Genomic DNA, 23,683 nt, shown 5'->3' on the forward strand with positions numbered 1-23,683 from the left:
AATAAAATATGATAGAAATAATTAGTCAATAATGAAGAGAATGATAATAAGTGGTCTCGATACCTAGTGGGATTTCCTAGATATATCTTGAAATCTAAAAGATATATCGAAATTATCCTCAGAACCTTTTTTGTAGAGGGAAACGAGAGTTACAAAATCGGTATCAATGAAAATTTCACCATATCCCCCGGATTCCGAGATATTCCGCGAAAACTCAGCGACTGCCACTGGATTTTGATTTTCATCTGGCAGTAAAAAATAAAAATAAAAAAATCAAAAAAGCAGAAATTATTGAATAAAAAAGCCTCATCCCAGAGGAACAATTCAATTCAATTTCCGAAGAACTGAAGATCTCGATAAAGATAGAGCAATTAAGATGAGAATATAAAGTACGAGAGGGTGACTATAAAATTCTTTTCTCTCATCGTTGAGACTCGTTGAACTTGGGCGGCCATAAGGTGGAAGAAATCCATTGGATTACGTACCCAATCGACAATCCTTGGCAAAACCCAACGGGGGAGAACAGCGAACCGATCCCTTTCATGTACAATTCCAAAGTGGAAGTTGCCATTGTATAAGAAAATGGAGGTGTGGGGATACTCGTACCTATTTTCAGTCTAGAATAGCATCAGCTCCTGCACACTTCATTTCATTTCATTCTCTGGACTGATGTATCAAGGGGTAGCAGAGGAAATTGAAGGAAACAACTCGATTTTTCTTTTTTATCCTCTAACAATTTCATTCATCAATTGCTTTATTTAATTGCATACAATCCAGTATAATATAGTTATCTCCGTATATCTACAACGTTTTTTTTTTTTCCTTAAAAAAGAATATACTTATGCTTACGATTAGGTTATCAGATAATCCTCGTGACTATTCCTGATATTACATTTTAGGTTTTAGTTTTTGGGTTGATTAAGTCGAGAGTTAATCTCGTATTCCTAATGTTCTCGTGTCTTATTAGTCCCTTGGATCGAGAATATCGATTGGGGATTTGGATTATTTAAAAATTAATGAAAGTATTAAAAAAATTTTAACGCTGAATTGACGAGCGGCGATGGTAATTTTAATATAAAATCGAGAGTTCGATAGCTGTGAAAAAGTAGTTGTGAATTAAATGGAAAATTTCCATAACACATTTGAATTTATGCTCTCAGTTAATGGTGGAAAAATGTGTGGGAAAAATGCCCCCAGTGTATTGTGCACAATTTTCATCCCTCTCTCGTAACGTGGAAAAAATAAAAAGTTTTTCAAATGTTTTACAGTAACGAAAGCCAGGGGGTGGGGTAAACGAAGGTATTTCATCGAACACCGCACAATTTCTCTGGAATTTTTTTCCATCTAGTTTTTTTATTATCTCTCTCTTTTTCGAGGGTAAAACCACGATGACCACTGGGAGTTGACTATGTACACATTCTGCTCACCGTATTTTTGCCTTTTCCGGAGTAAAAAAAAATTCCCCAGTTTGCGGGCTCACGTTTGACCTAAGGATTCAGGTATCGATGAGGCTTTTTTTTTTAAAAAGAATCATTTTGGTGGGTGCAACTTCCGATTGGAGTCATTCGTGCTTATCCAGCTTTTCTCTCGGTATTTCGATTTTACTCAGACCGATAAACGGAGGGGAAAATAAATATTGCCGTCCATTCGAAAGTTTGATGAACACCGAAAAACAGGGATTGTCAGTCGGGACTTCTTCAGCTAGAAAGTTTTTCCATCGGACAGCCACGGAAACTATAATGGCAAATGTAATTTGTTCGTCGGATCTTCCAACAAAGTTCAGGGGTTTTGCATCGGTGCGTGGGGAGAATTTTTTCCGGAAAATTATCCGTTTCCTCGAAAAGGGGATTACGAATTTTCTGGACGGCGAAGAGTGCGAGTTAAGGGGAAAAATCGAGGAATGTCAGACACAAATTCGTACGAATTTTTAATTATTTGAATTTAGATTCAATTTGAATTGCAAACGGTCACTATATTTATAATTTATTTGGGAAATTGAAAAATTGAAAAAATCGGGGTTTATGTTAAATGGTAATTCATTTTTCGATGGAAACCTGAATTTTTAGAATCATCAAAAATTCAATATGAATTACAGTTGAATTTCCAACAGATTGAAAAGCTGGAAAATTATTATTTCAATTTTCAGTTCCACATGAACCGGAGAATGGAGAATTACCAGAATGTTGGACGAATTAAGTGATTAGTCAATCGAGAATTTTATAGAAATTCAATATTACTTTGACGTTGTAAAAATTTTCAAATATAATTTTTCAACGCTAGATCACTGGGAATCCCAGGGAAATTAGAGAGGATTTTACTTGAAAAACGGTGGAATTTTTTCCGAGAAATTTTACGCATGGAAATTGTAAAAAAAAATCTAAATACCACGGTTGAAGGGCCTGAAACACTGAGCGCCCAGAAACAAAAATTCAGCGTCAAAGGGGAAGCAAAAAAAAATTAAAAAAAAAAACAATTTCACCTCCGAAAATACTCAACCGCGAGTATAATCCTCATAAAACGAAAATACCCCGAGCTATATTTCACCGCTGAAATTGAATTTTTGTTTGTTGTTAAAAAGAGATGTGAGATAATATTCAAAAACGGGTGTGAATTCACACGGCATCACCAACAAGCCGTCGAGATGAGGGAGTTGGTCTCAGAGATAAGAGTTAAATCTAAAAACTTTTCTGACCAAATTTTTCTGGAGACGTAGAAATGAAACCAAGCGCTGAGCGGATGGAAGATGAAAGGTAGGAAATACAGGGAAGAACATTTGCCATGAATTCTACATTGGAAATGATAAGAAAGTGGATGGGGATTTTGTCGGGGAGTTGAAACGATTGGTAAATTCAAAATCCCGGGAGAAAAGTCCATTGCAACTAGCATCCGGAGTAAGTGCTTCCTAGGTCTCAAACTTTTACCCGGAATTTATCGAATCCCACTCTCACCAAAGTTGAATCTCCGAGACGTCATTGTGACGTGCGTCTATATCGTATTCGAGTAAGTTGTGCTTCAAATGAGAAACTAATGTTCATATCAGTAAAAAGAGGAAAAACAGATCGAGATTATGCACTAACAGAAGAATTTTATTTTCATTACCCGATCAATTGTATTGAATTTTTTTTTAAATACGTATTCGTTGGAGTTGAGTGGAAATATTATTAATTTAAAAAAGTATAATTTTCAATGGAGTTGTAGATTCGGTAGAATTTCCAAGATAAACGAGAGAAATTGCATTGAAATGCAGAAAAACTCAAAAAAATTTAGCAGAAAATGGAAAACTCTCGGATGACGTCATCTGCTCGTCTTTCAAAACCAAACAATTCCGACGATGGAAATTTCCACATAATCGCGGCTATACCCTGTAGAACACGGTGAAACTTATGGCCTATATAAAATCTACCAACATTATTATCGTGCCACTAAATATCTCTAGACGTAATCTGTCATTTTCTCGACGATGGTGTAGACTTTGAGCTTCATGCCTCAGCAGCACCCGGTGAAAAAAGATCTCGCACTTTCAGGAGAAATTTTTTAATTCTGAGAACATTCGATCTTATCTTTTCCCTTAAAATAGGTCATTTTCCCTTTACGACGGGAAACTTGCGAGGAGAATTTTAGTGCTAGGATTAGTCGCATAAATTTAACTCCTCGTTTCTTCAATTTAATGATTTTCCATTTTTCCCCTTTTTCCGTAAAAAATCTTCGTTTACGTAAGTCCGGAGTCGAGAATTTCTCGAATTAATGAATTTCCCTTGGGAATGGGAAATCTTGTATGTTCTGGGTGTTCCTAGAATAACGGGATTTTATTCTTTAAAGAAATCTTTTTTCCCTGTGTATTTTTCATCACTATCCACAATAGTCATCAGGTGAAATAAATAATTAATAAACAAATAATCCCCAAAGAACATCCACAACCAAATCACGTCGAGTATCTCGTGAATCCGCGCAGTACCATCATCCCGTCTTCGATCCATTCTGGATAATATGCAAATTAAATCAATCTCCCTTGTGAATAATTGCACCGACCTCTGGATAAAACTTTAACCTCTCACAACTACCCAAGAGCCCAGATCTCAATTCTCAATCCCCCATTGTCTCCCGCAGAATGATCAGCACGACATTACGATCAATATCTTCCATTTGGTTTCGACGCCATTTTCTCAGCGCAGGTACTTCGCCGCCATTTTCTCCACAACTAATACAAATACATATTTATCCACACTAAAACCTTCAAAGTTCAAGAACAGATAATTTTTCTCGATCTATTAAATTAATCTCAACAAATTAATTACATTCTTCAGTATTTAACATTCAATGTTTTTTTTTCAACAACAAATTATACTCTCGAAATTTTTCACTGAGCGTTAAAATAAATACCCAAAGAATCCGTGGCATCACCGAATTGACTCGATTTTTTACATTACTGTTACGATTTTTCTGTAACGTTGAGTAAAAATTACGGTGAACTAAAATAAAAATTCGGGTTAATTCTACAATTTGTTTACAAAACAACACATTTACGAAATGACCACGTAATTTTTCGAGTATTTTTTCCACGCGTCCATTGAGCGTCCGAAAAAAACCAGCAAATAGAAAATAAATCGAATTTTCACAATTACCCCATACATAGACGGCAATAAATGATGAAAACCCGCGGCAAACGGCGCCAAAAGCATTTTCATCCGGCAAACCCGATAAAACCTCACCCACATATCGAAAGACAGTCATAACACGCACTCACTCTACTAATATCAAAACATATCACCCCCTAGAGTGTTATTGAGCACATTTTCACAGTTTCCACGAAGAAAAAAAAAATCTCCCCTCTCCACAAGTCCGAGGAGAGTGTACCCCTCCTTGGAGCAGGTGTCACCACTCCCAAGAGATAGACTCGACAAGTGCCGAGTCCTCAGAACACTCGAAGAAACCCAAGGAGATAAGGAATGGCTGCATTTAACGCCAGGGGAGTCCCCGGAGTGCCTCAACCCACGGCAGTGCGATCAATTCGCCCTGCGTTTCCTGGTTTACAGTCGAGGGCTGTCAACAATCCCCACAACCCAGCGTTTAACCTGCCACCTGTCCCCTCGAATCCATTGCAAAGCGTCACTGCAATTGACCAGTTGCGGTGGTAATTCCCTTACCCCTAGCCCCTCTCCATCCTTCCCCGCCACAAGTTAAAACCAGTGGTCAGTCACTCTGACACGTGCAGCAACGTGGGTGATAGCCTAGGTTAAGCTCTCACGTATGTACACGACTCCCCAGGTATATTTCGTAAACAGTCCCTCAAACGTCGCTGGATTTGGCTTGATCATTGCGCCGACGCTCGAGTCTAGCTGTCCCTCAGACATCCATGGCATCACCAACGTAACCCTCGTCTGGGCTCTCAGGATGATCGGGTGGTCGTGGATCATCAGCTCTTGCTGCAACAGCAGCTGCTGCTTCATGGGCTGTTTTACTCATGAGTGATCTAGGTGATAGAGGTGTTGGTTCACCCTTGTATGCCGCTGGGGGTGACGGTATGAATGGCACATCACTGACCTCTGGCATTGCAATCTCCGGTGAGACGTACGGTGGTATCTGAAGGGGTTGTCTCACTGGTGATGTGATTGGCTGATAGGCTATTGGATATGGATAACCATCAGCTGTGTAACGTGTGTCAGGACGTGACAGCACTGCTGGATCGTGTGGAGTTCTTGCTAGAAATTCAGCTTCACGTGTGTAACGAGCTGTTGGTGCTGCTGCTGAACCCTCTGGTATTCTGTGCCGTAGGCGTGGTAGTGTACAGCTCACTGGATTGAGAGATATCTTGGGTAGACCGAAGTTCAAGGGATAGCCGTCCTGATCGAGATAGGGAATTTGTGAGAGACTCGGGCGATCGATCGTCGGTTGCAAGGAGTAGCGAGTGTCAGCGTAATCGAGAATTCCTCGGGGCTGTGGACGCTGGTGCTGGTAAAGGGTGTAATTTTCACTGCTCGGGGGATTTGTCGATGGGTATACTTCGTTTATCAAGTCCGGCTCGGTCAAGTACTTGGGGACTGGTCCTCTATATGCCTCAACTGTCTCACGTCTGTCCAGTGATGCTGTACGCTGGAGTTCTCGCTCTGTGTACATCACCTGCTGGTGATTATCGAAGTTCAGGGTGTCTGTTACCGTCTTGTGTGGAAGTGTCTCTGATTCTTTGACAATCGGTGATGATACCTTGCTCTGCGAGGACAGGCTCTTATCATTTCGCTTCTGGTCCCGCCGTCGCTTTGCGCACACGATTATTCCACCGATCACGCAACCCAGCGCTAACAGGGTACCTACCAGAGCACCTGCTGCTACAGCTGCTACGTAACTCGTGTTGGTGTTCTCGAAGGGTGGCTCCACTGTACTTCTCTCCTGGAATTTCACTCGGATGGACAAATTCGAATCCACTGTGCCAGCTGTGTTTTCGGCGGTACAGGTGAATGTACCCTCGTCACTCTTGTCTGCGTTGAAGAGGTGAAGAAGATTCGTTGAGTTTGTGAGACCCTGTTGTTTGCAGATGTATCTAAAAAAGAGAAGCGAGAGTTGTGGAATTTATGGGGGTCTACTATCAGGGAAGACAAATAGAGAATTTGGATTTCAATTGAAAGGAACATTTTCTTCGATTCACTACAAATTGTTAAGGGAAATAAATCAATACAATACAAAAGACAAAATTTTCCGGAAAAAATTTCCACGGAATCAATTTCAGCCGAAAGGAATTATCGCCCTAACACTTTCTTTTTTCGTTATAAAATTTATTTGAGAATCTAGTCATTAACGAAATTAACAATATTATTACGGTGTTATTATAAATGATGTGAAAATCATGTTGTGATTACAATACGTAATTACTGATAAAGAATCAATTTTTCTTTAACCTCCGATAAGGAGAAAATTCTTTCAGGTAATTAGATAATTAATTGGCGTATAACCTTTCACGATGAGAATTTTCTCATGGTAATTAACTCCGTGAACCCTAGAAGACAAGATCCGTCCTGAATTTTCTTGACCGGAAGTGGGTGTTAAAAATTGATGAATCAATCCGCGAAAAAAGAAAAAGTACAGAGGAAATGTCGGACTGAAGAATGGAGCTTAATTTTTCTCTCCCCGATGCTTTGTTCCTCCGGGATTACTGACGGCAAGAAAAGTGACTGGGGCGATCCGGGGTCCTAATCCCCCCCGTATCTCCACCCCCGAGAGAGCCCGTCGGGGTGGATAAAATGCACCATAATGATCGGTCATGATGACGGTAGAAAGGCGCGACTAGAGGTTCACATCGTGACCCTCTGTATTCCATCATGGGTCAAAGAACCCGCTCTGAATCTAAATCGAATTTTCTTTCTCACCCATGTTGCCACTTGAGCGAGCCATTGTTCTTTCAGCTCAGTCAGATGGACAGTTCTATTTTCCCGGTATAATTGAAGCCATTGTCTCGAGCCATTTGCGAGAGTAAAAAGGAAACAAGAGTGATAGGCGTGCAGTGAGGAATATGAAAAACCAAATAAACAAACAAACAGGATCACGTAGGTAACGTCATTCTCACCTGACGTAGGCTGAAGTGGACGAGTCATTGTCCTTCTGCGTTTCGCATTTCTGTCCATTGATCCACCAGGAGATTGTGGCCACGGGGATGGCGTAGACATTGCAGCGAAGAGTGACATTGGCCCCCTCATCAACCTCGACAAGTTGCTCGGTGTGAATCTCTGGTAGACAAGCGAGATCATCCAGTTTGATGGTCTTAATGGGCCGTTGATGGAGTCTTGGTGGCGCTTCACAGACTGGATCTGACTCCTGTGGTGCAGCTTGTGCTGATTGCTTGAGCCAATCCTGCATGGGACGCAGGCGACAGTTGCACAGCCAGGGATTATTGTGAAGTGTTAAACCGTGAAGATTGCCGGTGAGGGGCAGTGTCATATCAGGGATGTAAGTCAGCCTGTTGTCATTCAGTCGCAACCACTCGAGCGATTGAAGACCATTGAAGGCGCCTTGCTCAATACTAGCCAACTGACACTTGCTCAACTCCAGTGTTGTCAACTGCGTCAGGGGTTTGAAGGCATCTCTTGACAGTCTCCTGATGGGATTGCCACTGAGGATTAGCCTCATGAGGCTTGGACACGATGAAAATGTCTCCGATGGCACATCGATGATGCTGTTGACACTCAAATCCAACTCGACAAGGCCCACAAGACCCACAAAAGCCTGAGGTGATATGTGGGTGATGTTGGACTTCGATAGGTACAACTTCTGAAGATTGACGAGTCCCAGATTTCTGAATGCCTCTGGCTGGAGTTTTACCAGGTGATTGCTTGAGAGATCCAACACCTGGGTCTCCTCTGCTGCACCCTGGGGTATACGTGTTAAAGAACGATTTGCACATTCAACTGCCTCCTTTCCACCCTTCCATTTGCAGGCACACGGTGGGGGACAACCGATTGTTTGAGTCGTCAACGTTGCTAGGAGCACGATTATAAACCACCAACATTTGAGCCTCATCGTGGATCTCGTGGGGAATGAGAAAATGGAAGACAATGGTTAATAGTGCTCGGGCATTTTACCCTCTCTGCGCTTCCCTCTTTTTTTTTTCCACCGCTTAACGTCTCACTGGATATTTCAATCTAGCTACTCTTTTTCTCTATCCTATATTGCACCTCTTGTCTTTCTTGGTTCTCTCTCTTTTTTTTTTCAAGGGGAATGCTTGTCCTTGTCGGGATACTCCTCTTATTCTTCAAACTGATGGATCCGTCAACTATAGCTGGCGCTTCTGCCAGTCTTGCATTATTCCAATCGAGTTCATTTTAGTCTACCTCCTGGGCATACCCATCCCCACCTTGGTAAATTGATTCCCCAGGCCATTGACGATACCAACCTTCGTCGGGGTATCAGCATCCGGATTGCTGAAAGCAGATAATAAATCATTTAGGGCGTTGGACGGGTATGATGTACTGAAAAATTCATTTTCAATTCGTACGGAAATGTTTTAATTCCCTCGTCTCACTGATTTTATTTATTTTTTATTTTTCAAGTGGGGAGGGGGTTACATTATTTTGTAGTTTTTACTTAAATTGGGGTTGAAATAATTGCGAATATCTAAAATTATTAACGTCTTGTTAGAGAACATGTAATTATTATCATTCAGTGTCAAGTTGATGCTTTAAAAAAAAATCATTTTATCGTAATTATTATTACATATTAAATAAAATATTAAATAAAAAAAAGACCCATAACAATATACAATATATTGTTATGGGTTTTTTTTTTATTATTTACGTACTCTTTTGAGAATGCCAATTGACGGTTTATTCATTTATTCATTATGAAATACTGAATTAATCTGTTTATGGTTGTTTAAACATAGAAAGATGTGAAAAATTAAGAATGGAAATAATTTTAATGGGTGTCCAATGCAAGTAATCTAGATATTAATTGAAATGACATTTTCCCTCATTTCCATGGCAAACATCGTAATGAAATGGATTCCAAATTTTCTGCGTGCAATCGACAGGTAATTAAATTAATGACGACCCCACTATTTTGTTTCTATGGTAGGAATTAATTAAATGAAGAATATATATAAAGTTCTTTAATAATAAAATTGTCAGGGACAAGTGTTCTAAATTTTCAAAACAATGTCGAGAAATTGCAAAGTTTTCCCATTAAAATTCAGAAAAGTTGTGATCTTGCGTTTTATAACTTTAATCTCTAGTATTCAGTGAAAAAATCCCCAATTTTTAGGGATTCCAGGGGTTTGCTTACATTTAAAAAAAAGTGGGGATCAATCCGTGAAGATTAAAAGTTTTTTTTCTTTGTGTACAACTCATATACCTATTAAATTTCATATATTTCGAAATATGTTTCGTGGAAATATCTTTTTTACGTGAATTCTGGGCGGATGGGTTTCTTTCACGTTATATCGTTTATGAAAGTGCTCGTAACTTTTCAGGAGATTTATAAGTGAAGTTTGAGCGAGCTTTCTGCGGGGTACGATATTGTGGGAATGAAAAGTTCGGGGGAGGGATTCGGGTCAAGGCTGGTTTATTTTCATCCGAAAAGAACTTCCGTTAATAGAGATGAATTCGAATAATTCGGTCCATCGGGGGATAAATTTTCGAATGTATAACCAACACGGATAAGACACACCATTAGCATTCATAATTATAAAAAAAATTATTATATGAAAAATTATTGATTCTAATGCACTAATTTCAAGAATAATGTAGATATTTTGATGAAGTATGAAGGATACTTGATTAAAGTACGTTCTTTACTTTTTAGGGAGATGCATGATGATGATGAGGAACGTCGGGGATATTTGAATCGGGGAGAATTCACCCCGTGAAAAATAGATGAGTTTAAAGACCCCATGGGGGAGGAATGCTCGGGTCAAGGGTGATGCATATTTTCCTGGCGCCTGTCTTCTCCCACTTCCTCTTTACAGAGTACCAAGTACCAAGTACCTTCGCAACGTGGCACGACATTAATCATGCCAAATGATCTCGCCGCGTGTTCAGGAAGATTTCCTTCTCCCACCCGTTTTATAATAGAGGAACTACCAAGGGTGAGGACAACATTTAACATGGGAAAAAATTTTCCTTTGAAGAATATATTTTTAAATATCTTGAACTAGGGTAATTTATATGAAATAATAATAATAATAGTCCAAATTTTATGGCGCTTTACTTAATTACGGGATCGCCTGTGCGTGCTCCGCTTTTAATTAAAGGAAGTAAATTGTGAATTAAATCATTCTTTGCATAATTTTTTTATTAGAAAGGAATGGGATTCCCCAATTTTTGCGATTTCTTGAATGTTTGATATTTCTTGAATTTTCAAAATATTCACGCTCCTCCCGCCCCTAGGTACAATTAGTCTAATAATTCGCAGTCTACATAATTTTCCGCAATGACTACCGAATTCTTGCGATTTTTTAAATTTTTGAGATTTTTGAAATTTTAAAAATTTTGCTACAATTTTAAACAATTAAAAATTCAAGTTACTTCATTCCGTTTTTAATAAGTTACATTGTATTTTCTTTCTGTTCTCGAATTGTTCTCGTCCTTACTTTATTTTGAATTAAAAAACTCGCGATGAGAATGGGTAATCGAATTACCCAAAAATAAAAAAAACCGAATGGTAACTGAACAAGTTAAAAATCCATTCATAAAACTGAAACGATAACAATAAACATTTTAATTGTCTGAACGAAAATAAAGTGAAAATTCGTTTTTTCAACTTTGAATTTTCGTCAAGAATAAATCGATGACTCACGGAGATAGCGTCGGGTCAATGAACCCGGCTGAAAAAAAAATCCACCCTGAAGAGTTTATTGTTTCGAGAATTCTTTGAGACCTGGTCTGAATGCCCTCGGTTTTTCAGTCTCAACCTCAAACTCTTTTCACGTATACCACCCCAGATCTCCGAGGGAAACGAACTCCGAAGGTCGATGAATTTTAGAAGAGCCAAGAGATAGCGCGATACCCTGAAAAGTCTCAGGCATTTTCTCATAATGTCCCGAGAGAGACAAACTGCACACATTCTTTGATTGTGGAAAGCACACATTGAGGAGTTAGTCGGGGTACAAATGTGTTGAGAAGATCACGGAGTCGATATACCACAGTGATGCGGTTCGCCTACGAAATAGCCCTCTTATGTGCTTATATATAGCTAGGGTGAAGCCCCATTGTCACCACGAAATACCGCAGTGTCAGCATGTACCTGTGCTCAATGCAGTGCACCGAGTGATAAATTATTACGTAAGACGGGATCCTCAATATCAGTCAAACTGTCAAATCCGACAGATGATTTTTGCCGGTGTCTCTGCGGCTTCTGCCACGTGTTTCAGGTAATCTCCGGGGATTTGTGTAATTAATTGACGGGGATTAGTCGCGGTGGCGTGAATTTTTCAGGGATTTAGACTTAATACCTTGACTACAGCAAAAATTGCATTTTCCGCGGATTTATTCATTTTCTCGTTTTGTTTATTGTATTTACGATTTTCTCGTCTTTTTGCCTTGAACAATATTTTTTAATGTAAGTCGTGAAATTTGAAGGAAATTATGGAATTAATTATCAAAAATTTTTTATCGACTGGGAAGGAATTTTATACATTTTTCTGGAAAATTTATTTTTTTTTAACATGCGGAGAGAAAAATACAGGGGTTGAAGAATGATTTCAGTCATTTTTATGTGAAATCATGGTAAAAAGTGAGAGACAGTCCGTAAATTTAATTGTTTTCTCCGGAAAATTTACGGTACGGTCACGTATTTTTTGCCAACTCGCGAAATTGACAGAAATTTGAGTCTGGAGGTCGTGAGTTCAAATCCCGTTTGGATAAAAACAAAATGCTACAGTAAACTTTATGGAACTGATTCGTAAATTTTTCTATCCATGTAGAGCTTTTTCCAATTCCACCGTTCACCCCACGTTTACATCAAACAATAATTTTTCGCGCAACTTTTCGTGTACTTTTCCCAGTATATTTCTCTCCATGTGTACGGAAAAATATATACTCGAGTGAAATATACTTTATGATTGAATAATATGTACATAATATACTTGAATTAAGTATACCGTATACTTTAATCTATCTCTATTCTCTTGAATTTGAAGTACTGTTGGAATATTTGAGTACAGACCCTCCATTGTTGTACAAAAACTACTCGACAAAGATTTATGACATACTGGGGAGAATAGTCTCAGAGAAAAGACTGAAAAGGTTTACAATCGTTTCATTTCCACCTTCTAGAACGGTTTAACGTTAAACATATGTTGAAATTTGAAGAAGGACTGTGTTCTCTTGCGTCATAAACCTTAACTTTTATTCTTGGTTTTACCAGTGAGAATTTTTACTTTTATGGTCATAGTGAGTCCCTGGACGACTGTCCTCTAGTAAAGATGTGCTAACGTTCCTCATGCTAATAAAGAGTACCTTATCAAGTATTAAATGGCTTCTGAAAAAATGATTTATTCACTTGTACCCATATTCCAATAAGTTGATTTTTCCTGTGTAATGATCTCGGGAGAAATGAAATTGAGGGGGATGGAGGGGTTTAGCCCTCATATGAATAAATAATCCATCCGGCAAGTGGCATTTACCCCTGAAAATTAACATTTCAATATACCGTTCAATATTGGTTCAATTCTTGAAGGTCTTGACACGAGTACTCTCGACGTACGAGTTTTGCATGTACAATGAACCTTCCAAGTTCCCGGGAAGGGGGTGGAAAAGTAGACTCGAATTGCCACTTGGTATTCGGGGTGGTGCAGGTCCGTTTACCACCATCTTTTTTCATTTGTCCCTGTAACCCCTCCCCACCGAGCAACCCTTCATATTCACGATCAATTATTTCCGTGCTTACGCACTTATCCTCAGCAACGTCATCCCGGAAATTGGTGTGCCATATCGCCAACAAATCCTCGCTGTGGGAAACTTAAATTCAACCCAACGAAGCGGAAAATTAGGTAACGGTAAATTCATGTCATTTTGATTCGTTAAAAATTCCACTCCTTGTTCAACATTTTTCTCTGAATTCTCCGGGTCAAATTACGATTATTTTAAATCTACTTTTTAATTCTCTCATACACGGAAAAAAACATAGAAATTCAGCGCCAGCTTCATTTACACGGCAAAAATATATACTTCAATCCTATATTTATTTTTTATAAATATATATAAATTATGTGATATAAATACACATTATATAAAATATAATCAAGTATTATTTTTTTCTGTGACCATTGACGACATTTGAAAATTTATCGTATCGTATATAATTAAAAAAATCCAAGTGCAGTTATTTTGAGTTGTAATGGCTGATGAAAAAAATTGAACCCGAAATTTCATGAAAATTTCAGTACGAGAGTGCGGGTGAAATTGGCGTAAACGGGTGGCGGTCAAAAAGAATAAATTTCATCCACCTGAAATTTTCAGAGGAATTTTCAACGAGTAAGAGTATCTTTGGAAAAAATCTCTATGCATTCTCCTCAGTGGTAATAAATGTAAGAAACGTGTCTTCATAAACGCACACCGGTTCCCCATTTATTTCCTCACTTTTGGAGTCGCGGAGTGTCTGATATACGTACAAATATATACAACACAGTAGTTTCTATTCCGAGTTACAAACGACACTCTCCGTGTTTATACATAAATATGAAATACCGTATATCCTCGACGTCGAGTCATACATACTCTTTGCGCGAGGAGAGCCCTATGAAATACTAATCGTTCTCGGGATGGGAAATTCACTCGGAGACCAGAATAAAAACGATAATTTACACATTGAAAAAACTACAAAAATACCTGCGTACTAACAATCCGCCATTTTACTGAGCAGCTCAAGTAAAAAAGTTACATGGTAATTAAATTCGTTTCTTGTAGATTTAAGACATTATACCGGAAGTGGCAATCTGGTATTTTTGAATCCCGGAAAAAATATCCCAGGGAAAAAATATCCCACACATTCCAAACGTGTTAAAACTCAATTAAATTATTTAATAATTTAATTATTTTTTAATTTAATTATTTTTTTCGTTGTCTATTTTTTCAGGGACTCTAATTTTCCTATGGTCTATCAAATTGGGTGGGGTTTAACACCTTTTGGGTGTGTGGGCTATTTTTTCCGGGGATATTTTTTCCGCCTACCGATATTTTTCCCCGATGCAAAAAATCTTTGACTGACGAAATTAATTCAATTAATCGCCGTGGAATGCTCGGGGGTTATTTCTGTGTAACCGCAGTTTTAATACCGTCAATTAAACGTCTCATCACTGACTCCTGCAACCGACTTCATGGACTGGTATGACAGTGACGTGCACTGACCACCGCTAATTGATTTACCACTGGATGAATATTTCAGTGATCCTCCAGAAGTAGTCACGGACGTTTCAATCCGCTCTGACAAAGTGGAAGGGATGAAAAAAAATTTACCACCGGTGGAGGGGTGGCAAATACGTGGATTTAGGTTTCACCCCGTGGATTAATTCAATTTATCTTAGTGCTTACACCAAACTTTCCTAAATTTCAATCGCATCGCGCAAATATTGACTTGTTGTAATCAGAGTTGAAATCCCGGGAAAAAGATGGAATTAATTCTGATTACCTCGAGCGTTAAATACGTTACACAAATTTTCCATGGTAAATACTTGTTATTTGATAAAATAATTGGATTCAGGCGACAACACGAATGGTCACGACCTATTTTATATATTGAATATTGATACATTGAATATCTCATAATTTTATGATTTTCATTATTAATTAATATTATTTTTATATTGTAAATTTGTACTTGTTATGCTGTATATACACGGAACGAAATTTTTGACGCAAGTATAAAATATACTTGAACTTGATTTAAATTGAATTATACTTGATTCAAGGATAAAGTATACGCCAAAGAAATATGAAATAAATTTGATTCAAGATTTAATATTGAATTTTCCTCGCAGCTGTTTCTGAGAGATATCCCGATGTTTTAATACATAAAAGATTAAGATATGTTATTGATTGATTGACGCAAATATCATCCCCTGGGGGACAGATTGAATGATGACTCCGAGAGCAGAAATCGATTGAAGAGAAGTCGATTGCCGGGATAAATCCCGGTGACAATGGAATCGCATGTGGATCCCTTGCAATTTCCACCCACTAACTACAAATCCCTATTGAACAAAATGAAATTTGTCAAGTTAATATCGAATCAACCAGTGAAACGCTTGCACCTCCGCATTGTTCAACAAATTCACCTGTCAATTGCTCCCGCTGGAAGCATTTTTATCCCGAAATAACCATAACAATGCGAACGAGAGATAATTGAACAGTCGGTGAATGAAGTAGACAAGTGGATAATTACAATCCCGTCAATCTCGTGGATTAAGCGAGCAATTAAATCCCACAGTTTCCATTAATTGTAACCGGTTACGGATATTAAATCGATCATTTTTACAGCGCCTGCACCAATTCTATACGTCACAAATTCTCCATCACACATTCCGTATAAAATAAATATGTATTCAATAATTTACTGCTATATAGTGAATCATTTGTATTTATACTAGCAATTGATAACTAATACACAATTTTATAATAAACTAGTATTCAATTAAACATTGTAATCATTTAGTGCAGAAGAGGAACGATTCGCGTGGTCAGTAATGAAATTCAACGGCTAGGGATTTTTTAATTACATAATTATTTTTTCAGAATGTTATTTCTCCGATTTGAGTTTTGAGTAATTTTTTGGTCACAGCAATCAGGCTGCGATGATAATCATATTGCTTTAGAAGATGATTATCTATTCAAGGTCATAATCACTAGAATCAATAATTATATTACATAGTAGACGAGAAATTTGTATAGCGTTCCACATTTTTCGTGACGTCAATGGCGTCGTTGGATAGGATTTGAATTAGGTAGGAAGGAGAACAGGATAATTATCGGCATAATTTTTACAAGAAAAATTACTGAAAAAATATTAAATATAAAAATATTATTAATATTACCGAGATTATTATTCGAGATCACCTGGAGAAATGATATTTTTATGAAAATCTTTCTCTCAAGCAAATGAAGTCTTGGGGAAAGCAATTTTTTTGGTCTGTGCAAATTTTGGTAAATGACATTTTTTGTGGAGGTGATTTTGCAGCTGATAGCCATCGGTCGAGGGGATTTCTGAGGAACAATCCCCGGTCAATCTTGTGCACAAAGCCCTGGTCGAACCTTCTCCTCTATCCAAAGTATATTGCTTATTGTACCGCCAAAGACATACGTCGCATTGTCCCTGTATGTACGTAGTGAATAGCCACTCTACACGGGAGATTTTCAATTCTCTTTTTCATGGATTATTGTTAGTTTCAACTGAATGAACAGGCGGTACCATAAAAGGGGGATTACCTGCGAGATTGGGATTGAATTTGCCGTGTATGATTATGCTCCTGTCGACTGCTGCCTTCTCATCATTTTAAAACCCGAAATTTCATTTTTTTTTCCCCCATCAAATCCTCTAATGAAAAGGAAGAAAAAAATAATTTCGTCAAGTATGAATCATGTTTAATTCAATTATATACCTTCTACTTGAAATATATATTAATATATATTAATGTACTTATTTTTGGTGTACTTTGTGCTTGATTCAAGTATATACTTTTTTCTTATGCGATAAAACAAGACAAGTCCACGCGACGCTTTGTTTTTCGAAAATATCTCTACACCCGAGAGAGATGATGAAAATTTCGTTATTACCTTTTCTATAGAGCTCATCGAGATCTCCAAAAAAGGTAATTACCAAAATATCACCATTTCACTCGGTTTCTGAGAAATTGGATTTTTTTTGATTAATCGAAATTGTACCTTCCAGAATTCAGTCTCTCATTATATCTCACATCTATCGTAATTCGAGAAGCGCAATACCTGAATAATTCGTGTCGAATTACTGTGGAAAGCGAACGGGCAGTGCCTCCACTAAATATTAATTCCCTAAAGTTAATTGCGAAGCGCGAATCGAGGCTTTTAAGGCCACTGCACTCGTTCCTGTTTTTTTTTTTGTTTTTAGGTACTCGGTGCAATCAATAATCGTTAGTCATTCCTATCCAATTAACGATTTTAATTGAACCCGGGTCTACATATAAATACCATCGGAGTTGGGAATTTGCGCGAGGAATTCGCATGACAACTGGTGTACCAAAATAACGCGACATTTATAACACGAACGGGCGGGTCTCGGAGACGGGCATAATTATTCAATAGATCTTCCAGGGGTCTGTCATGGTGAATTTGGAAAATAGGGGGTGCCAACGTCGAGGGTGGGAATCGTTCTGACATTATATGCTTGATGGAACATGGTTAAATTCTACTCATTGTACCTGTGGTGACTGTCGTCGAGAATGTGATGGAGGACTTGGAGTTCTTGTCGAGGGTATTGTCCTGTATTTTGGTGTACAACCCGGTGAATTTATCATCGGGCTAAATCCCCCTGTGGGAACAATCGTGTCTCGGGGATTGATTAAATTAGGGAACCATAATCCGGTCATTGATTCTGGGGTATTCATCTGGGGCCTTCCGGAAGAATTCGGGAGAAAAATTCAAAAGCCAAACTCAGAGGATATCTTTATTATCATTCATGGCTAATGGCGAAATTTTTGTCGCTTTTTCGTCACTTTTTCCACGTCGAGGGCTTACGGAGAACAAAGGAAGTGATTGCCCAATAGTATATTATGCATCAAGGGCGGAAAGTCTGGGTTTTCCACACGGGATGCACATTCTATTTTTCAAAATGCCTGCTAAAGCGGGAGGAAAGAGGAAAAATTGAATATTTTCTGACCTAGGGTGGAAAGTTTTCACTTTATTCATAGAAAATAATTATCCTGACATTAAATTGAAACGCTATAATAAAAATTGCTTGGCAGACTGAGAAAAAAAATTTCTTTAGCCAATAATATTTACTAGTTACAAAAAAATATATTTGGCATTAGTAAATCTTATATGGGAGTATTTTTACAGTGATTGCCAGATTTACTGGTGGTTAGTAAATATTCCTTCATTCGAGATATTTCGAGATCGATTTCCCTTTTTTTTTCCACTAGGACATGAAAAAAAAAAACTAGTTGAATCAAGTATATTTCAATCTCCATTCAAGTACAAAAAAAATCGACTAAAATAAATAAAAACAAATATTTTTAAATAATAAAATAAATATACTTGATCCAAGTACGAAGTATACTCCATTAAAGTACTCATTTTTCCGCGCAGTAAAAAAACCGAACCAAATATTTCTCCTTCATTTACACCAATTTATCGATAACCTTGACCTAAAATCCTGTAAAAAAAGAAAATCGCGGTAATTGGGATACATGAATTTATCAGAATCGAAAACATTGATTTTCCCGTTAATGCACATGGAGATTTCAGGGCTCACCGTTGGTTTGTTTGAAATCCCTGCATCTTCTAAAATCCACTCAAATACAGATAGAACCTAGATAGTATGATTCATTATTCCCAGCGGCCAATAACTCTGAGAGGATTTTACGCTCATATGACTTCATTCACTGATGAATGAGGCTCTCTCATTGATTGAAAATCCGCGAATGGGTGGAGCCGAGGGGCTGATCGGGGGAAAAAAAAATCGGACTGCAAACATTTTGCTGCAGAGTGTGTGGGGCCTACAATAAATTCCGGCTCACATCCGAAAAAAAAACCATTCATTATTCCAATGGTATCGACTTTCGATGGGAAACCCTCGCTCAATTACCCCCTCCTCTGGGTGTTGCAAATAATTATTATTACAACATCGGGTAATATTAATTTGCACTCTATATTTTGGGGGATCGTTGGGCACTGGGTAATTGATATTTATTCCGCCATTTGCTGAGTCACTGTGTGAACTCCGGGATAAAATTTTTGCTCGGGCCATTTAGGCGGATTCTAGTTCATTATGGGATAGTGTAATATTATTCATGATATGCAATTCTTGGAGACGCTGGGCTTTTCCACAGACGACAGCACATTTTGAAACACACGGGGTTATAACGGAAGTGAAAGACCCGGAAGTCCAGATTTTTTTTCCCGTTTTATTTGATTTTTTTTTTTAAGGGGCAGAATTATTGGTCGGGGGAGAGCAATTCTTTCTGGAGGTTTTACCAGTTGAATTAGGGAGCAACACTGTTATCGTAAATGTCGGAGGGGGTGTAAAAAGTTGATGGGTTCGGCTCATTAAATATCAGTGGTGGGGATCAAACTTTTAGGGGATGTAAGCCGAGTCTGTGTTTCGATGGCGGGACATTACTTTTATATTGATCAAACTAGGTAAACCCTTGCGCATACACGAGAGAGTATCTATAAAGGAGGATAATCCTTTTTGTTTTACGTTGTATTTATAAGTGAGAAAAGGATGGTACGAGTTTATGTGTACTAACGTTTGGTGATGGACGGAGGGGAAAATCGTGCGAAAAATGAAACGCAATCAGAAATATTGTTCAGGACAAATTCGGGACCGTCATGTGGCGCGGTTATAAAAGCTCGATAGGAGAGTGAATTTTAGCTACCAGAAATCAATTTCGAGATGGAAAATTATTCTGGATTTCACGGAAATCTCCTGGAATTTTAACCCCCGAAAAAATCAACACGAGGATGAAAAAGCATTAGGTTTCGGTCGGGACGAAAAAAAATATATCCATGGCTTGAATATATTTTTATTATTTTATTTTTGGACTGAATATATATGTTATATACTTGAAATTGATATATATATATGCATCTATTTAAAGTATTCTTTATATTTAATTCAAGAATATTCTATTTTAAATATGAATAATCTTGGGAGGTTGAATTTCCGTACTTTTTTCACTATATTTATTAATAACTGCGAATCAATTTGTTAATCCCGCAATTACTTGAAAAATTGACATAATTTTTTGGTTTAAAAAAGAATTTTTCATTGTAATTCCCCTAAAATCAAGTATCAAGTATACTTTAAAAAGTAGTATATATGTGTATAGTTGACGCGAATAAATTTTTCCTCTTTCCGTACAAATTTATGACTGTAAATTCACAATTTGATAAGAAAATCAGGGGAATTCGAATTCCCTCGGTCTCTGGTGTCTCTCCAAAAGAATAAGAAACACTAAAAACACGTGAAATATAACCCAAGAAAAATGTTTCGCTCTCGTGATACGATAGAGCCGAAGAGGTCGGCCATTACCGAATGACTTATTGCAGCACTTTGTGAGGAATGTGATTTACTACGTATCGATTGCCATCACCTAGCAACCACAAAACCCCCTTTTCCGCAATTATAAATTATTGAATTGTAACGGAGATAATAGCGAGATGTGATTCGTTCTGGAGAGATGTTTCACCGATGCACCGAGCCGATGGCTGCACTGACAATAGTCTTGTGATCACCCGATGCATTATAATTCGGATGATTTGAAACTCAGGTGAAAATAATGCTCCATCCTCGCTCTATCTGCTGATGAGATTACTAGGAAAACGTCGAGTGATCGCACTCGACGTTTAATATCTTAATGGAAATGTCTGCGGAGTTGTTTTGGGGGAATTCGAATTACCCAGGTCTCGGTGCATCTCAGAACAAACATCCTCCATTTATGGAATTCAATTATCATCAATGGTAATTACGGCATTATCCCGCTCGTACCGAATTATCCCAGCCAAAAACCATAAAACGAATATTGTACCGTTGATTTGAATTTGCCGCCCAGTACTCCACTTCCGTTGCCCACTTCCGTCCCACTTTTCATCGTTTTTTTTTGTTTTTCACCGAATAACCGGTAGAAAACAATTGCCTCATAAACTCAAAATTCAATCTTCACCAGTAGAAAATCCCATCGTAAAAAATTATCGATTACTGCCACTTTGTTTATCGCAGAAAGTGATATGTGATAATTCCAGGGGCTAATCCGGTGTTCACTGAGTGACATTATCGATATTATCAGGCTTTTCGACATTTTTCCCTTTCACTTATCAGAGCTGTCACGATTTCTACACTTTTTCACCCAGATTCCCCCCCTCCCCCTCCCTCCTTTTATTTTCCCTTCCACTGGATGCACAGAAAACCCACCTCCTTTGGTCGCTCCCTCTGCAATGAACGACGATGTCTGAAGAGGTAAAGAAAAAAATGAGGTAAAAATAGAGCCGAGAGAACTAGTGAATGCAAAAGGTCTTCCAGTCTGGGATTTTTTACTAGTTCGAACCTCAAAAAGAGAGGCGAAGGGGAAAGGCTCAGTACTCGACGCATTCTCTACACAACATGCACGAATACATTATTCATACCTTTGTCAACGGCCTCAAACTCGGATATTTTTATAATATTTTACTTTCAAAAATTTCTCAAACGTACGCCCTCACTCCTGAATCATCAAAGGGCAAGGGGGATAGAAAAAAAAAATCGCTATTCAACGTCAGATGGTTGATTACTGTATATATTTGACAGGGATTTTGGATGAGGAATGCATTATGGATGAAGAAGAAATTCCGATGGAAAATTGGAGATCGTTTTATTCCGTTCCACTTGCCTCGCAACCTCGAATATTCGGGACATTTGGGTTTATTGACCTGCTGAGCAGCCGTATAAAGGGAGAACACACGGGGTTGATGATTTTAAAGGGAATGTCCGCTAGTCATTCGCCCTCAGGCGACAACTTTGGCGACAGCTTTCATCGCTGTGATTACTCAAGCGGAATAACATTTGTGTTTGCACTCATCAGATGTGTCAGTTACATTCAAAGGGAATATGCCTTCATGGTGATGACTGGACTAGGGGGAATCCCCTATCGTTCATCCACTTCTCATACAGCAAGCCCTAATTAAGGTTTTCCATTCATTCATTTCCCGTTATTTTGACGATCGAGTGTTTTAGACATGATACGTAATTTTTTTAATATATTTAAATAAATTTTCACAGATCGCTTTTTTTGGTTGTACATTTTTTATTTCTATTGTTGGAAATCTTCACTCCAATTTGTCGGGCGCAAATGACGAGGCTACGTTATTTATGGAGAATATTTCAATATGTGGAAAATTTGGTAAAATTATAATATTAAATATTTCATAGGTTTCCATGGAGTTCTGAATATTAAAAAACCAAAGTTGAGAGGTAACGGAATTACTTAGCCTTTCTATTCAATTGACAATTAATTTTCTAATTAATTTCTCCTCATAAAATACCTCTATCCAGCCTTCATTACTGGTTTTGTCTTTATTTAATTTATTAATTGTTGGAAAGTAACTTTGTATCGATACAGAAGGGCTCGATCTGATGCAGATCGATGCTGAATGGGTCGCACCGATCGGATTCGAACAATCAATCATTCACCGCTGATCGAAAAAGCCCAGCCTTAATTGAAGGCGCAAAGTTGAGAATGAGTAATTGAATTGCACTTTGTCACAATAAATTCTTGGGTGTTCGATATTTTAGACAGCGTTGAGAGAATTTATTGGCCCAGCGAGACACCCTCACCACAATATTGAGTCACTTTATCACGCTGTACGTGTGCCTAATTACTTATTGCTCCAATAAATTACGCGAAAGAGCACTTAATGCGACGGATATTAGGTGTATGCATAAATTTTCAGGTTCTTCAGTGGATGAAAAACTTGCACGAAACGTATATTTAATGTTGAACAGGTTAGAAAGCAAATAGAGAAAACAATGTCAAAATTCATGAATTTATTTCCATTATGATACTGAGTTCTCATCTATACGTAAATCTACAAGATCAAGGGAGATAACGGCCAGATGTTCGTGTTTGAAAGTCAAGAGAGATCTGCGGGAAAACAGATCCGAGTTGAATTTTACGATATTTTTATACTGTGTCCACCCCAATTCTTGTTCCACTGTAGATTCCACCGTAAACACTGGATTCAACTGATGAAAAAAAAAATAGAACGCCGGGGGAAGAGAAATCACGACAAAACGTGCCAGTCGTACAAGGACATCAATTTTTTAACGACTGTCATTCTGGGTCAGGGGATGCTCCACGTGGGGAAATTTCATCATGTGAAATCCTCGAACGGTGAATTATAACATTTTCAGTATCCCCTGAATATCGATCGGAAGTGGAACGCCAACGAAAAGAGAATAAACTCCCATCGTGATTCCTGCTGCACAGCGATTCCAAACTAAGAAGTCATCTTCATCGCTCAAGATCTCGAAAACTATT

The 23,683-nt window shown here is 38.1% G+C and overlaps 1 protein-coding gene across 2 annotated transcripts in view; it reads right to left on the reverse strand.

Moving 5' to 3' along the window:
• Window positions 1-4,304: 4,304 nt before the first annotated feature.
• The window catches only part of LOC105266732 (leucine-rich repeat-containing protein 24), a 30,850-nt gene continuing 11,471 nt past the window's right edge, over window positions 4,305-23,683 (reverse strand). For both annotated transcript variants that reach the window (XM_011305119.1, XM_011305129.1), the window contains exons 2-3: window positions 7,556-8,906; window positions 4,305-6,535 (exon numbers count right to left, since the gene is read on the reverse strand). In XM_011305119.1, the coding sequence (XP_011303421.1) occupies window positions 5,344-6,535; window positions 7,556-8,505 (2,142 nt within the window). In that variant the 5' untranslated portion in view covers window positions 8,506-8,906 and the 3' untranslated portion in view covers window positions 4,305-5,343. The remainder of the gene's footprint in view (window positions 6,536-7,555; window positions 8,907-23,683) is intronic.

This window comes from Fopius arisanus, unplaced genomic scaffold, assembly GCF_000806365.1.
Source record: "Fopius arisanus strain USDA-PBARC FA_bdor unplaced genomic scaffold, ASM80636v1 scaffold00002, whole genome shotgun sequence".
Taxonomy (NCBI): Eukaryota; Metazoa; Arthropoda; class Insecta; order Hymenoptera; family Braconidae; genus Fopius; species Fopius arisanus.